The sequence below is a fragment of the Nestor notabilis genome, unplaced genomic scaffold (assembly GCF_000696875.1).
Source record: "Nestor notabilis isolate BGI_N333 unplaced genomic scaffold, ASM69687v1 scaffold13094, whole genome shotgun sequence".
Taxonomy (NCBI): Eukaryota; Metazoa; Chordata; class Aves; order Psittaciformes; family Psittacidae; genus Nestor; species Nestor notabilis.
In genome coordinates, this window is record NW_009926621.1 from 99,654 (window position 1) to 111,733 (window position 12,080).

At 38.8% G+C, this 12,080-nt stretch overlaps 1 protein-coding gene across 1 annotated transcript in view; it reads left to right on the forward strand.

Annotated features, from left to right (window-relative positions):
• The window catches only part of GRM1 (glutamate receptor, metabotropic 1), a 136,017-nt gene that overhangs the window by 87,674 nt on the left and 36,263 nt on the right, over nt 1-12,080 (forward strand). The window contains exon 5 of the mRNA XM_010013605.1: nt 8,004-8,250. Coding sequence (XP_010011907.1) covers nt 8,004-8,250 — 247 coding nt within the window. The remainder of the gene's footprint in view (nt 1-8,003; nt 8,251-12,080) is intronic.

Genomic DNA, 12,080 nt, shown 5'->3' on the forward strand with positions numbered 1-12,080 from the left:
TTAACTTTCTTGTCAATTTTTGGTTCTGTTTCTTCACTGTTGGACATTCTGTGAACTGTACTTCTCAAGCTGATCTCATTGCAGCAACACACACAAATATCATAGGTATGGATCTTTTTGATTTGAAGAGGACTGTTTTTTTTACACTGCACTGAGATATACTCTGTCTATCCTTCAGTTTCTATTTTATTAAACACAGTCATCAGTGCAGAGATAGTTCATCATGATCATTCCACTAAAAACTATGAACAAAGAGAAGCAATGCTGAAATTTCCTGCTAAGCCTTTAGCAGCTTATAGCAGTGGATACATACAGAAAAGGTTTCAAATACCAGCTTTCAGCCTTGTTTAGAGGAGAAAGAATCTCAGCAAATCATCCTCATAGGGCCATAAACCCTAGGCTTTTTCTTAAGTAAAATTCCTTATGAAGAATTTTAGCCCAGTGGGAAGAAACACAGAGGCTTCAGGCCATACTGTCATCTCATACAGAAGCTCTATTAGGCTGGTGAGCTTCTGTCAAGCCATCTGCTCTAAGTGGATCTCTCCAGACCTGGGTGTAAAAGCATGTGCTTATATATATTAACTTGTAGAGGAAGTTCTTCGCTTATTATCCAGTTCCCCACTCTTTATCCTGTTGCTATAAATACTTTTTGTGGACACATATTCTTGCAACTTTTCAACTCTGTGATTGGTTTCTTTCAGTGCTCACTGATAGGAATTATAAATGCATGGGGACAATCTGTGAAGATTGCAAACCTGTGGTGGTAGAGGTATTGCCTTACCAGGGTCAGCCTAGGGAAGGAAGAGACAGCCCCCTCCTGGGATGGTGGGCATGCAGGCAACTGTGCTGTTAGCATGGCCCTTAGGTGCTGCATTGTATTTCCCTTTGAGTCCTTTGTTTTACTGCTAGACAACACAAGAGACAGAGCAGACTATGCAGATTTATGGAGAAGGTGAAAAGGAACTTTTTCTCCACCACAGGCCTGTTTTGCTCTCACCTGCCTCCCCTTCCAGTGATGCAGTGCTGACAAAGCCACACTGCCAGCTGCTGCAAAGGCCTTCAGTTTTGCACTAGCCTCTTTCAAAGGTAGAGAGAGGCTGCAGCATAGCACATCAGCTAGGAGGGTTTGTGAATATATAATACCTCACTCAGACATGCTCTGGCGGCTCACCCCAGGACTGCCACCTACAGAGATCAGGCAGGCCCAGTTTTTGCATTCACTGGAAGCTGTGACCAGCCTTTGGGAAATGACAGTCTTATCTCCTGCTTAGCTCCTGTGATGCACTAGAGAGGAGACGTAAGAGGAAAGCTGTTTCTGCTCTCTTGGGCACAGCCACATTTGAACACAGCTTTGCCATCTCCCATAGTGTGAGTATGAGTTATGTGCATTGCCACTTGGTGTTTACGTGTTAAATCTGCTTTTCTTGGAGTTCTATGGTTGTGTCCATGAATGTCCATGGGGAGTAGCAGAAAGGGTAGGGAGGGGAAGTGAGCTTCAGACTCTTGTGTCTGCTAAGCAAAGAGTGGGAAATACAGGAGCAGTTAGAGATCGGTTTCCTTTTGTTTTGCTCTCAATGGGTTGAATCTGTGAGTTCAGGCTTGGCATAGAGCTACTCAGTCCCATTTCTCCTGCCCAGTGCGTAGTGACTGTGAGACTCCCCCTGCATCTGATTAATGAGTGAGTCAGCAGCTTGTGCAGTCATTTCTCCTTGTAATATTTCTGCTTTGCTGTGGCACTGTTGTATTTGTGTATGCCAGCCTCATTCCGGAGTCTTTGACACTAAGCTCTTAAAACCCTAATGTGCTTACATAACATGATATGGAGAACCAAGAAAGTAAATTTAATTAAAATCTTTCCCCACTGCTTCTGACACACAGGGAGAGACAAAAAGAAGACACTTCTTTTCAAACACTGAAGAGTCATGTGGCATTCTCACAAAAACAGCCAAGTAAACTGAAGACACTAGTCGTGTATTATATCTAAAAAGGGGAGTAATCTTCTAAAGTTTAGGTGTTAGACATCTGAAATGAAGGAGAACCTGTGCCTTGACAGCTGAATTAATGTTTTGGTTTCCCTTAGCCATTGAGTTGACATCTGTGAAATATGTTGGTAAAAATAAGCAAAAAAACCACAACCCCCTTTTAAATTTAATATCAACTTTATTCCAGGAGAAGAAGGTTCATTAGTTATTTGACCAACATTGCTAGTGAAAATAAATAACCCATCACATACAAATATTGCTTCAGTCAGCATCCTGTTAATGCCTTAAAGAATTCTAGAGCAAATATTTGAGGAGCTTTTGCTGAATACTCATCTTTTGAATGGTTTTCACTTCTCTCTGTAGTTTTATACAAGAATAGAAGTACACTAATCCAGTTAAAAGGCAGCATTCTCCAGATGTAACTAAGCAGTAGTATCTGGGAGACACACGTTTTTTCCCCATGCTCAGAAAGAAAATAGCAGTGTATCTCAACTGGCAACTGTAATTGTATCCTAGCTTTTCAGGGAAAAATAAATGTAATTGCGTGAATTGAATCTCTTTGCTTGGGGAAATAAAAACCATTCGAAGAATGGAAGCAAAACCTTTCTGGTCTAATGACATCCTGAAAATGAAGTCTACAACCCCATGAACTCCATTTATTGCTTCATGAGTACTGTAAGATGCCAAATGTTTATCAGCATGTTCTGAAATCTGGTGAAGAACTCGCGTATTTTAAGATATTCCTTCCTTTTAGCTGGCCCAGGCAAAGCTCTGCTGGCTCTCTTCTTGCCAAAGGGCAACTTGCAAGTCTACAGAGAATGCTGCATTGTTTTGTATAGACTGGCGACATGATGTTCAAGAGGCAGTTAAGGAAAGATGCCTTTTCTTAAATAATACATCCTTCACACTTACCTGAGAAGCAGCGGAGCTTCATCCAGTCAGATAGTTCACATACAATGGGAACGGAGTTACCTGTTTTATCTTGTGTCTTTTTTGATAACTCTTCTACTATCCTCCCTGTATGTCCTGTCTCTCCTCTCTTCCACTGTATTTAGCTGCCTCTTGAACTTGCCTCCCTGCTGCAAAGATCAGACATCAAAGTAGGAAGTGAAGAGGTAACCATTCCCCGCATTGTCCTCTTTTGTTTAAATACACTGTAATAGGTGGTTTCCTGGGAGCAGAAGTAATACAAGAAACAATAATTTACCACAATGGGATTATTTGTTGTACATTGAATGAAGCATTTATTATGGCCTGTGACAATTTTTCAGCCTATCATTCTGCCTCATGAGAATTACAAAGAATTTTTTAATTGAGATTGAAACAAAACCTCTTTTTCCCTGACCCTCCTTTGGCCTGGTAAAACGCACACCCCTCCACACACACCATTTTTCCACAGATTGTTTGTGGTCACATTAGCTTGCACATAGAGACAGCAAGGTCACTGAGGCAGTCCACAACAAGTGAAGACTACAGCCCTGCTTGTTCTGGTGACCAGGTAGCATTTCCTGGCCTTTCCCTCATAGGCAGTCAGCTACAGCTGGAATTGCCTAGAAAACAGCCACTTATTTCTGAAAACAGAGCTTCAGAAATTCTTGTAGCTCTATAGTTGACTGTGGGATGAAAAAGATGCATGTTTGGATGTTTCCATATAGAAAAGTTTTACTCATCTGACTTGCTACCTGTGACTTACCTTTGGACAGGTTGGATGGGGCTTTGAGCAACCTGGTCTAGTGGAAGGTGTCCCTGTGGCAGGGGGTTGGAACCAGGTGATCTTTAAGGTCCTTTCGAACCCAACCCATTCTATGATTGCAGTGGTAATGAGTGCAGTGGAGTGAACAAGTCCTCTTTATACCATCAAGATGTGTGGATTTTATTCAGCCATACAATATTAATGAAAAGAATGCACTTATTAAGAAGGTGATATGAAGTGAAAAAGACAGTGCACAGGTTTTGAACACATTGTTATACTGATTACATTATAATCTGTTATTCATTTTGCAGTGCCTTAAAGTGAAATTGTTAAATAATTTTGTTATCTTTGTTGTTAGATAATGTAAGAGATGTTAGAATATAAGAGGGAGTGAACTGGCAATGTTTGTAAAATATTTGAACTGTTAATGGCAAAAGAGTTTAAACAAATGAAACCCCTTGCAAAAATTATTTCATAGAACATCAGTTTGGCATGGTTATTCAGAGGATTAGCCAATACTAACAGTGGGCCAAAAGACAAGCCATCAGGGAAGACCAGCCTGGTTGAACAGAGAGCTCTGGCTGAAAGTCAGGAAAAAAAGGAAAATTTACGACCTTTGGAGGAAGGGGGAGGCAACTCAGGAGGACTACAAAGATGTCATGTGGTTATGCAGGCATAAAACTACAAGGGTCAAAGCCCAACTAGAAATTAATCTGGCTACTGTGGTATATACAATTTCTAAGGCCTCCAGACCTCTGTAAGTACTACCAGAAAAGACAATAGCTCTCATAATACTTGCTAACTGGATGTGACCTTGAATATTCAGCAGGTAACAGTAATAAATGATAAATCTGCCTATTCCTGATGAAACATTATCATTTATAACAATTTTATTAAACAGATTTTGCCTTCTTATTCTCATCAGAAGTCATCTGTGAACAGACTGTGTTCTTCATCAGATGTGTGTGTTTGTTCAAAATTTACCAACTGGCTAGGTGTTGATCAGATTCCCCAACCAAAATGTTTTTACATTTCTTTCCATCCCAAATTCATTCCTGCCCTAGTCATTCTGAGAACTACAGATGAATAATCTTTTGTGCTTAATTTCTCATTGAATAAAACATAGACTTTTCCTATCTTTATACATGAAAATTAAATCAATTTTTGCCATAATTCTGACAGTGTAATTTTTCTTAATTTCAGCTTGTCGAGTGGGATTTGCACAAGTACCCACTCTGCTCTTGAGAACACTGTTAGCTCCACACTGGCTTCACAGCAAAGACACTAGACTAAGTTCATGGTTGCTTCACATTCAGGTCCTTCAAAGGACCTAGCTGAAGCTGATATTACTTAGATGTGAGGCACAATATGGTAAAGACTCACAGTGAGTTTCATGAAATTTTGGTCTCTCTTCCTTCCCTCTCTGCTTAGATATTACTTTTAGCAGTGTTGGGAACATTTTCAGCTGTGTGCAACCATGGTGTGGTGTTTGGGTGTGTGGTTTTTTGCTGGTTTTTTGTTTTAGTAGTATACGTGTGTATATATCTCCCTCCTTTTTCAGCTTTAAGATTGACTGACAGAAACAAAGACTAAAATCAAAACTGTGATAAGAAAAAATAAGACTATTGAGTAACTTAAAATTAAATTATTAGAGGAAGACTTGTATTGCATCCAATAAAAAAATAAGTAAGTATGGAATTTAGGACACCTGAATTCTTCAAGGTCATTCAAAAAAGTAACGGCCTAATTTGAGTGACTTCAATTAATCCAGTACTCACATGGCTCAAAATTTTCCTTCACTTAGTGAAATCGAATGTCCCTTAAAAAAAAAACACCCCAAAAACTAACAAAATACGTTTCTATTTTTAATGTTAATAAACCCTAGTGTTCAAGTTAGTCTTTGTAGATCAGTGGTATTTTTTCCAAAGGATGAAAAAGGAAGGAAAAATAAAAGTTTCACAGTCCAGAGTCCTGCTTTGCCCTTCATTATATTTCAAAGACCTACTGAGGATAAACATAACTTTACACAGAAGCCTCATAGCAAACATAATGTAGTTCTTGCAGCTATTGAAATGTTGTCCTATGAAAACTTAATTCAACATTGATTGACTCTGTTTTGTCTCTGGATGAACACAATTACATGATTTCATTTGTTTTAAAATAAACACACATTTCTTACTGATTGTCCCAAGTGAATTTTTACAAGCTCAAATACAGAAGTATATCGATAATTGCTAATGATGAAAATGAAATAAAATGGATTTTGGCTGCAGGAAGCTACGTTTAGGTAAAGCATGACTTCTCAAACTGGATTTACTGGAAAATACCTTATTCACACAGAGAGATGTTTATATTACTGATCTGCAGACAATTCATTACCATATGGTGCTTCACATGTTGCTTTCCACCACAGTACAATTATTTACAAGTGACCTCAGGCAGTCACCTCTGCAGTGGGACTATATGCATGGAGCCTTAATGTAAACTAGATGTTCACTCCTAATTAGTCAAAAGCAAATTCTCCCACCATCAAATATTTATTCTTTTTGGAGGTATGCATATTATATTGGAATATGAGAAATCAAATGCATGTTTTGCTGAGTTAATACATGCTTGAGGGAAATGGCCTCTTTTTAAGTGCTGGCAAGTTCTCTTACATGTAGTTTTCTACCTCCAGCAGCCACATGAGTAGTATTGGTTTCACACGATTTGAATGGGAGCCATGAACCTTCTCCTGCAAACAAAGTGGCAGATACGTTACCTCTGGGGAATATTTCTCCAGCTGCTCCTTGCTTGGTAGTGCTGGTGGTGTATGTATGGCAGTGAGAGGAGGACATGAGCTCATTCGGTCAGATTATCCTGTTTTCACACGGATTTTTTATTTCAGCATCACAGCTGTTTGCTACATTCAGCTCATCTGGAAAATAGTCACTGAAGCAAGATTTTCTTGCCCAGTTGCAATCAATGTCCTGTGTGAGAGAGACCCAAGGAAAGCCAGCTAGAAATCCCTGGCTTTGGGATCTTTGCCATCCTAATCAATCCCCAGCTGATATAGGGCAAATTTACAGAGCTGAGAACTACCAAATCAGAGCCTTTTCCAAGGATAAATGTAAGGAGGGACTTCATTATTTGATTTGAAAGCCGTATTGTATCTACATTAGGGGAAGGAACTATTTTTTTAACTTGAAAATTTCAGTGAACTTGAAGATTTTCCGCTTTTCTTCGTATTAAAATGACATCTTCTCCAACCTGGATTTGAGAAGTGTCAGTTAACACCTAGTCTCTCACACATCCTACTTCCCTAGCGTAGACAAGGTGTTACTTAGACAAAGTAACAGAGACTGGATTGCAGATGCCTGTTAAACACAGAGTAATGTGGGAGGTCTACAGATAAAAGCATCTTGCAGTTTGGAGCATATTGTGGTAGAATGACTCAGGGGGAAGGAAACGTTCTTACTTCCAGCTCCCGCAGGACCCCTGCAGCACGGGTCTGCTGTGACTCGGGGCTGGCACTGACAGTGTTCAACAGCTCGTGACGGAAACGGGGGAACGGCCCAGGACCCAGCGGGGTCTCCTGTGAGATGCAGTCACAAATAGCACCCTCGGGCAGTGCCTGCACATCAGCCCACCAGAGCGAAAACCTGTGTCTGGGGAAAACCTTCACTGTCACATTGTTTCTGATCAACAGAGAGAGACTTCAGTGTCTGCTCATGCTGCAGTTACATAAAAACTGTTTCAGCATTACGAACTTCAGTTCACTTTCTGTAGCAATCCCATATTAGCATATCTACTACTGCTTTTAGCTAAAATTACTATTTCTGATAACCTGAGAAGTGGTGCTTGTTTAGGTTGTTTGCTTGTTAACACTGAAAGGGATGTGGCTCTCTTGGCCCTCAAAAACATGAGATTTAAAAAAAATAAATGTTTTCATATGTGACAAAAAGTCAAATCTATAAGGAAATTGTTTCTAAAAGTTATTCTAGCTGAAATGTATCCTTATGATTCTGGGCTGTTTAACCCTTTTTAGCATAAAGATCATTGTGGAATGACAAGGAAAAAATTCAAAAAGAACAAATTAGAGCTGACAATTTGCTTAAACTGGTGTTTTCTCATGGGGTGTTTCACTTTCAATGAACTAAAGATTTCTGGGGGGGGGGAAGTGTGGGGTTTTTTATTTATTTAATTAAAATCCTTGGCTGGCACATTGTTTATGCTTATAAAGCTTTATAAGAGAAATAAGAAAATCCCTTTTTTTATTTCATTGCTTTTTCATATTTTCATGTTATTTTATCTTTGTTTATAACAACATTTTTTTCTTACTATTGTAGGCAATGAAAGCCTAGAAGAAAACTATGTGCAGGACAGTAAAATGGGATTTGTCATTAATGCTATATATGCTATGGCTCATGGACTACAAAATATGCATCATTCCCTTTGCCCTGGACATGTTGGGCTGTGTGATGCTATGAAGCCAATTGACGGCAGCAAGCTTTTGGAGTTCCTCCTCAAATCCTCATTCATTGGTGTTTCTGGAGAAGAAGTTTGGTTTGACGAAAAGGGAGATGCCCCTGGAAGGTAAAGAAATGTTTCACCTCAACTAGTTAAACCAGATGTTGGGAAGGCGGAATGTTGCTGGGTCTGGTGATGGAGATTTCTGAAGCAGTTCTGCTTGGTGAACTCCTGTGTGCTCTCCTTGTTTCACTCCAAGTAAGATTGGCTGCCCCAGAGTTTAAAGACAGGTCTGAGTAGAGCATGAAAATAGTTTGTTGGGGTTTTTTTGCCAGAATGTACTGTGATTCACTCATTTGAGATCTGGTAAATTCCATCTGTAGTAGCTGCTATTGTCAACCCCTCCCTCGCAGACACAGTGTGTACATAAGAAATGAGTGAGGCAGCAACTTTGTGATTATTAACTGAAACCTACTCAGGGGCTACTTCACTGGAGTTTTCCTACTCAGTTATTAAAGTGTTATTAAAGACTCTCACTCCATCTTTGGGCTTACTGCATAAATGCATCTGAGCACTAACACTGCACAAAGAGAGAGCTATGGAACAAATAAGAGTTTGCAGTCCAGCCTATGCCTTCAAAGAATATTCATAAGACACAGTGGCCTTTAAAGCAACTCTTGTCTCTGTTACTAGCCTTTATTGGCAAAACTGGTTAACATTTTTGCCATTTGCTATTTGCATTGCTTGTTATATTTAAACAGTACATACATTTAAACAGCTTGTTACATTTAAATAGTAATAAAAAGCTGGTCAGTTTGATCTCCTTGTTGAGTATTGTATACTTCAGATTTTTTTAGTCAAAGATGTCGATGAGGCAGGTCAGACTTTGAAAGTAGAAGCAAGCAATTCCGTTACAGTCAAACACATACTTATTGACACAACTGCTTAAATCAAGTTTGCACATATAATTTAGATAATACAGAGAAATCATTAGTGTAGCTTAGTGTAGCTTTAAGTTTATTATACACTATTTATCTCCATAAAAGCATTACTCCTGCCTTGCATAAGCTGCATTGTCTGCCTGTTACTTATTTGGTTTGATGCTTAGGTATAACTTTCCAGTTTTAGCCCAAATCTTATTTACTGTCTTGTCACCTGGGTAGTTCTCACCAGTACCAAGCATAGAATTAAAATGAACAGCTCTTGAATTCAAAATATTGGAGAGTTTATGTCAGGATCTTTCTCTGAGTAGGTCAGAATTACAGAATTTATTCCATCCATCATTTTGGCCTGTAGCAAGGTTCATTTTTCTTGTTTCCCTGGCCTATTTAGAATTTGATGGGTTATTTTAGGCAGGGTGGGTTTTTTTGTTGTTTTTCTTTTATATATTCACATCTGGAGTTAGCAAGTTTGGACAAGAAAGTTCAACTAACCTTTTTGTTATTTTGGCTGTAACCCTCAGATCAGTCTGTGGCATTTATGTCATGGGCAATATCATATCATAGAAATGGCAAAGTGTACATGAAATGTGATCTGTACAGTCTGTCAGATCTTTGTATGCCAGTAGTAGCTTATGCCCATGCAGATTTTATTTAGCTTCAGATTAGTCCTAGTGTTCCCACAGCTCCACATGGAAAAGCTCTTTGTGATGAGTGAACTGACTATACCACTGTTTCAATACACAAAAGAATTCTTGTACTTCAGCAAAATGAAAAGATAAACAGCACGTACAGCACCCAAATACAGCAAAGATCTGAAATTTTATTTATATATTTTTATTTTTTTTTTTTAGCTTTTCTATGCCAGTGCAGGAATGTCACAGAAGTATGTAAAAAGTTTTTTGATATAATTTTACCATATAAGGTGAAGAAATCAGCTTCACAAGATGGAGTAAATCCATCATCCTTCTTAGAAGGCAGCAAACTTCCTCATATCATATTTTCAAAATCCGTGAGGTTCTTTGAGCAATTGACACTCACAAGCTCCCAGCTACAATCATCATGGGTAGAGCAGACAGAGATGCCTGTAGTTATGTTTGCCTGATACTCACATAATTTCCTGTTTTGAATGCCTTACAGCTTTTGCAAACCTTAATAATTTGTTTAGATGTAACTTATTCTGTCTCAGGTTCAATTCATGATTTCCAGCTTTAATCAAAATGAGATTAGAAAATGCGAAGCATATTTTCAAAGGCTTGTTTCTTCTGTGCAGAATCTTTTATTTGAAGAGCTTTTATGCAGAAGTATGAAGCAGACCTTTATTAGGAGGGGACAAATTCAGTCACTTAACTGACTGCACTGCCTCCAGGAAAAATGACATGGATGTAGCACTCGAAAATCAACAGTATGTGCTCACTATACTGTCATTAAGAACATGGTGGTAAAATTGCTGACATTTTAACTTTCATTGAGTACCTTCCATTTCCTTTCTCAGTAGTAATCATATGACTTAGATTTCCAGAAATGGCTGCAGATGTGAGAGATGCAATAGTCAACACCACATCCTTCTTTTGGCCTATGTGAGGGGCAACGGACAGATCCATTTTGAGCTCTTGTCTGTTCTAGGATGACTGCCTACTTTTAGCTTATGGCAGGTATGAAGAAACTTACCTTTCTAGGACAAACAGTTTGCATAGGTCTCTGACCATAAAACACTATTTGACAATGGGCAGGAGAACTTTCAGCCCCTACAATGGACCTCTGATGTGTGGAGAAATGCTGAGGTTCGCAAGCTAACAGAAATGTTGGTGTTCATTTTACCACAACTAGATTTGGACATAGACCTATTTAAGCCTAGTTCAAAATTTCTGATAGCTGTTCTGACTTCAGACATGGCAACTCTAGCAACTCCAATGCTTTGACTACATTATCTAATGCAAAATGCAAAGACTTCAAACTTGTACATACAGGATCTTTTTTTCAAATGTACTTGGTTGTTTTGAAGTTTGGTTTCTGTTTTGGCTGGTTTCAGCCCAGCATTGCTCATTACTGCTGGCTTCCATTCTGCCTTCCAGGATAGCAAACCTCAATGCCAGTCTAGTATTATGCCTATGGAAAAAAGTAACTTCAGATAGTTCAGACTAACTAGAGTAGGATTGTGCCTGTGACGAGCTGCTCGCCTCACAACTAACTTTTTCATATAACATAATTTACTTGGTCCCATCATTTTCCAATATGCCAGAGAGCTTGTTCTTATATCAAAAGAAGAGTTTATTCTCGTATCTGCAGGATGTTTTCATGGCTTCTGTAAATGCTGCCATATGTGCCTGAAATCCAGCTGCTCCAGGCCCTCACTCAGAGCTTCCTAACTATTGTCAAACCCACTTCTTCTGGGATAATTTTTAGCCTGGAGACTGCCACAAACTATTAAAACTTTACATATGTGAGCAAAGGGATGGGAGGAGGTATTCCAGCACTGAACTTGTCCTCACTCAAAACAGAAATTTTTCATTAAAGAAAAGAAGGAAAGGATAAAAAACTTAAGCATGTCTCCATACAACAAGTGTGTGTTAGACCACATTTTCCCCGCTTAAAATTCAAGCTGCATATCAAAGTTGCAAACACTGTACTACAACTTGTCATATACAAGACTGTGCAAGAGCTTTTAGTCTGCGTACTTCATTCTTTGACAGATAACTGATAGAAAAGGGAGCAGTATTATAAGAAAACATAAGAATGTCTTAGAACCTAAAACCATATCCCTGAAATTGCCAAATCTTGATTGATATTGCATTAATGCCACTCTGTGTCTTGTGATATATTTTTGCAAAATGAAAACGATCTGTGCAGGCTCAAAAATTCCATGAAGGGAATGTGAGATTTTAGTAATCTTTTATTTCCCTTCCTGAATTAATTTGCCAGCCCAAAGTAACCGATTTTGTATCAGTCTAATACAAGGTCACGCTGAAATCCAAGTAGCATCTTCTTGCTAGGAAGAGACATGTACATTCATGCTCA